Source organism: Anarrhichthys ocellatus, unplaced genomic scaffold (genome assembly GCF_004355925.1).
Source record: "Anarrhichthys ocellatus isolate YVR2014 unplaced genomic scaffold, GSC_Weel_1.0 scaffold92, whole genome shotgun sequence".
NCBI lineage: Eukaryota > Metazoa > Chordata > Actinopteri > Perciformes > Anarhichadidae > Anarrhichthys > Anarrhichthys ocellatus.
In genome coordinates, this window is record NW_022280122.1 from 311,476 (window position 1) to 316,867 (window position 5,392).

At 39.3% G+C, this 5,392-nt stretch overlaps 2 protein-coding genes across 5 annotated transcripts in view; one reads left to right on the forward strand and one right to left on the reverse strand.

Moving 5' to 3' along the window:
* The window catches only part of sypl2a (synaptophysin-like 2a), a 47,225-nt gene extending 44,287 nt beyond the window's left edge, over nt 1-2,938 (reverse strand). Inside the window, exons 1-2 of the mRNA XM_031875592.1 lie at nt 2,715-2,938; nt 2,410-2,484 (exon numbers count right to left, since the gene is read on the reverse strand). Coding sequence (XP_031731452.1) covers nt 2,410-2,484; nt 2,715-2,729 — 90 coding nt within the window. The 5' untranslated portion in view covers nt 2,730-2,938. The remainder of the gene's footprint in view (nt 1-2,409; nt 2,485-2,714) is intronic.
* Nucleotides 2,939-3,956: 1,018 nt separating this feature from the next.
* The window catches only part of zc3h11a (zinc finger CCCH-type containing 11A), a 9,309-nt gene continuing 7,873 nt past the window's right edge, over nt 3,957-5,392 (forward strand). For 2 of the 4 annotated variants that reach the window (XM_031875610.1, XM_031875613.1), the window contains exon 1: nt 3,957-4,452. The gene's annotated coding sequence lies outside the window, so the exon portion shown is untranslated. The remainder of the gene's footprint in view (nt 4,453-5,392) is intronic. The other 2 variants (XM_031875611.1, XM_031875612.1) reach the window with 2 other exon arrangements.

Below are 5,392 nucleotides of genomic sequence, written 5' to 3' on the forward strand. Positions count from 1 at the left end.
ATATACATACACACACACACACACACGTATATACATACACACACACATATACGTATATACATACACACACACATATACGTATATACATACACACACACATATACGTATATACATACACACACATATACGTATATACATACACACACACATATACGTATATACATACACACACACATACGGACCGGGTCATATAGGCTACGATGTTTTTGACAAGTTCATTAAATTATCATTATTATTAGAGGAAATTATGGGGGCATTTTTTGCCCCTCTCCTAGTGATATCGGGGGCAAAATTATATTTCTTAGGGGCAGTTTTGCCCTTTGCCCTCGTGTATTTCCGACGCTGACTGAATGACTTTGGTGAAATGTGGTCACAGTGAGTATAAGACCAAATACAGCAATTACAATAGATATGCGGAAGAGAATAAATAAAACAAATGTGCTTTGCATGTTGATGACAAATTATGGGAAACGGTAGAAACATGTCCGCATGCATGTAAAAACAAAAACCAAATGGAGATGCAGTTCCTGCATCAAGTATCATGTGTCCCTTTCCTGGGTAGTGAGCCCTGTCCGGTGAGACACCGGCACCTCATCAGCTTCAACAAAAACGTAGTACTGCCGAACTAGTTCTCTTCCAACATTCTTTTTCCATTTAAAAAATACAGACCCTAACATTGCTCTCTAACAGTAAATGCATATGGAAGCAAAAAATGTATAAAAAAAAATGAGAAGTATCATCAGCAGTAACTTACTCTGCTAGTTCTATCATTTTATGGATAATAACCTCGTACTAGTTAATAGACCTTCATGAGAGACATGTCATAGAAGGAAAGGCACAGGTGTATTTAATTATATTAATGAGGTCTCACTGGAGTAGCTCACTGGGACACTGAATGGAGCTGAGCCATCGTTAATGTTATTAATTAAACCTGTGCTGTTCCTGCTATGTCAAGTCAAAAATGTCAGTGAACAGAGCAAAATAGCACCACAAGCAGTTTTGTGATCATATAGGTTGTAGACAAACCCCCCAGGTTAGCTAAACCTATTTGGGGGAGTAAACAACAGCAAACAGTAAAAGTATTAATCACACAGACAGACTCTCTGGTCCTACTGTACTCGTTGGAATGGCTTTTATTTGGAAATGATTATTACCCTATTTGCAAAAGAACAGTGTGCCCTCACTTTAAGCTTTCAAATAAAATGTTTTTTATAATTCTGCTTATTCACAATTTTTCCGATCACCTGACTTTTAATGATTCTTGCCCACGGAAAAAACAACAACCTGCAAAACTAAGAAAATAATACACTTAAATTTGTTTGATATTGGATGTATTAACTAGGTGTGTAAACTTTGATAGCGGAATAGAAGCCAGGCTCATTGAGTGAAACTCTCGAGCACAGCGGCAGATAATATTTGCTGTAAATGTTGATTACCAACAGGACCTGGCTGCTCCACAAACACACGCCTTAAATACACACAGCTCGGCCTGTTGTAACGGAGAAGTTAGCACAGTAGTCTGCGTCAACCAGAAACACAGAGCACTACGAGTATTAGCAGTCACATTAGAGAGGGTGTTCCTGAGCTGCTTTCTTTATTTAGTATAAGGTACATTCAAATCACTCATTATGAAGTCAATCTCAGACTCACAGGGTCGTGATATGAAGAGCTTGAGCAGCAGAACACGTATACAAGCTATTTGATTCTCACAACAGCCACATATAGACCTGGTTCACAGGAGCTCCGATTCAGACCTCTACTTTCACTTTTGCCAAACTTACATATTTATGTTTTGTTGTGAATAGATTTTTCTGTAACAACACAGCATCAACAACACTTAAGTGTGATTTCATGCAAATGATGTAACAACTATTATCTTAGCTGGACTATTTCAATACAGACGTCACAATATCTGGATATTTCTTGGTAATTGTTTCAGCTTGTTCCAGTCCATTGCTATTCCTAATAAAGTGTACTGCGGAAAGAGTGCAAGGCTTTAACAGACCGTTGACATCCTCATTTGGGTAAACATTTGGAAATCAGGAGCTACATGCATTGTTAATCCACAAGCGGTGGCATCATTTGACTCTGTGAACCAGGTCAAAGTCCAAGACTCCAGTTACAAATGAACAAAGCAGAGAGAGAAACCTGGTGAAGTTAATGAACACGTTTCTCAGCCTTTTACACTTCAATCTCTGTACCAGAACATCTTGCAAGCAACACAGCAGACCCTTTAGGTCTGGTAACGCTCCATGGAATGAGTTGAATAGACTAACGTTACTAGGACAGATCAATATCACGAGGATCATATGAGAGGAATGCTGAGTAACGTTGGATATGTTGGCCCAACACCGTGTAACGTTAACGGGGTTTGGATACGTTTAAATACTTTGACTTTACTTTGCTTACCCATTCTAAGACACGAATAAATCCAAGAGGTTCTTTTAATGGTCCCAGGTCCAGAGAAAATCCAGCCTTCAACTTCTGAGGATGACAAACAAGGTGTGTAAAAAGACGTAAAATTACACATAAAGTGTTAAAATACAGTTAGCCACGTGTAAACTAATTAGCGTTCACATTAGGACCCAAAGAGCTAGCTATCGTTACCAGTTGTCACCTTGCGGCTAACTGGCCCTGCCCTTGTTAGCCAACCCCTGCTAGCGACATGCTAACGCTAACTCATGTCAACCTGGGTATTCAGCTAACTCACCTACCTGAACAGTGTCCATTGAGGCGTGCAACAACTAACGGTAGAAAGTAGTTTGTATTTCACTCCGAACGTTGTCAGTTTTGTTGTAAAGCTGATTTAAAGTTACTTCATTTGCATTCGAACGGTGGCAAGCGATAAAACGGCAACCGACTATCAACAGGCGGCAGAGTAACACGCAGCCAGGCAACTGATAAGACTGTGGTGTCAAACTCTGTACAACTGAACCGCTGTCAACCTAACCCACTTCCGGTTATTACTTTTCAAAATAATGTTATTCAAATATTTCAACTACAGACTATAAATAAATAAAACATTTATGTGACAGGTGTGTCGGAGTGAAGCACATCTCTAATGAAAGAAATGAAGAAAACTGTGTATAAAATGAATACCAGCAGTATGTAAGACGGTGTGTGGGAGTCTTTTCACTGTAACGAGTACGACTTTGATTGAAGATATTATAATTATAATTATTTCTATAACTATAGTTGCGAATGTAGCATCAAATGTCAGAAGAACTGTTTTGCCTTTGTATGTTCTGCCTGTAATACTAGCACTTAACAAGTGTTCTCTTAATTGGGAAAATATGGTGTTTTGACTTGATCACAATAGTAATGTAATTTACCTAGCAATTATCATTACTTACTAGGTCTGATTCATATTCATGGTTGAAACGTTAAATATTTATATCGCCTTCTTTTCGCAGTATAAAGGAGATTGGCCTAATGGTGCGTTCAGGGCTTAACATGAAGGCGGTATTCAAGCACATCAGCCACATGAAATAGGAATTCACACTGCACCCTTGTGGGAATATTATTTATTGAATCGTGAGTGGAATTAAGACGGTCTAGCTCTCGTAATAGTTCATATATTGTTAATTTAAGCGAACTATCACTCAACGCAGTCAGTGATGATAGCAGATGTATTCTTAAACTCTTGCATTCAAAATAGTGGTGCGGACGGATGCAGTTTTGTCAGCAAAATGTACCTATATTATCAAGGTAACGGTGATCGTGGTATATATTATACATTATATTGTTGCTGCAACAATTATTTTTGTATCATTTCGTAGATGGTCTACATAAACTAAAAAGCACAGTATTTCCCTCAGAATCGTGTGAAAAGTGCCACACAGCATGGGAGTACATGAAAGTGGTCGAATAAACTATATTTCCATTCGACCTGAATGCAGCATGGTGGGTGGCCCACCCAGAGCTGTCCTCCTCTGCTTTTTCATCGCTGCCGCCATTTTGCTGTGGTCTCGTCGTGCGTCTGCGGCAGTCAACGAACCGGGACGGGATCTTTCCTACATTATACAACTTTTACATATTTTTTTGAAACTGGTAATTAACACCGCATATTTTGTTTACACAATATCTCTAGTTGTTACATTGTAGTGTTAATACTCCGACTAAGGAGAAAATCAAAAGCCGTCGATTAGCTCGCGTTAGCTAAAGCTAACATTAAGGTTGCGAGAAATTGGTGGTTTAGGTAGGCCTCTGCTATGTAACGTTAGCATAAGCTAAAATAACCCTAAACTAAATGAGAACAATATATTAAGTATTAGTCAGGTTGGCAATCAAATCCAGAGTCACGCTATTGTTTGTGTAGCTAACATTATTTGGTCTATTTATCTGTCTAACGTTATCTAATATTCGCCGATCTCCATTCAGTAGCGGTAGTGTCTTTCCAACACTGCGGGGAATCGCTCGTGCTAACTTTGGGCTACTTGTTATTATTCAACAGTAAGTATCTGATCTTTTCTTGGCTGTCTTGGGTTTTAAGCTTTGACTACACATACCTTGAGCCAACACTGAAGGTGACCTGTCACGTATGTTTTTTGGTGGTTCTAGTTAACGATAACCTGTAATTTAGTGGTTGTGGCTCCAGGAGAAGTATTTGTTGTAACGTTACTTATTAAGCGAGTTAGTAACTTTAGTACCTTTGTGAATCTTTCTTTCTTTCAGGGGAAGTGCTATTTTGTGTCTGTAGAGTGCAGTTTTCCTGTTCCTTAAGATGGAAGCCAGAGTTGTACTGAAGGCTGATCATCAGTGTCGAACTAAGGCCTCCATGTTAAGGACAGATAAACAACCCAGGTCTAGACTCCCAAACGTTAGTTATGACTTATTCTGGATTAGATACTTAAAATATACAACCATGGGTAGATAGTGTAAAGTCAATGAGTCTGTCCAATGACCTGGACCCTTGTTAGCACTAAACTCTAGATCACTCAGAAGTCATGATTGAGAGCATATCTGTCTCACTATACTGTACCTCTGTGTGGAAATGTCCAACTGTCTCCTGTGTATTTGTGCACAACTGTCTGTCTCTCAATAACACCTTTTCAGTTCCCTGGGGAGTGTTTTTGATTGATTTGTAGGTTTAAAAGAATCCACTTTGTGGGGATCCCTGGATATGGATAGCTTGCCCCTCATGAGAATACAGTGGCAGAAGATTTTTTTCTCTTTTCAGCATAGGCTGAAAATCTCTAGAGGCTTGAGTATCCTGCCCACATTTTTTTTCTACTGCCTTCACCCAAATGTTACCAGGTGTGCAAAATTCACCACGCCCAAGAAGAAGCCGAAGATTGTTTTTCCACCTACCATCCATCCACTTTTTGCAACATCAATTTGAGCATTTTTGGATCCGTTTTTTGGGGGCTTTTCTGGCTGTTGATGCCCCCCC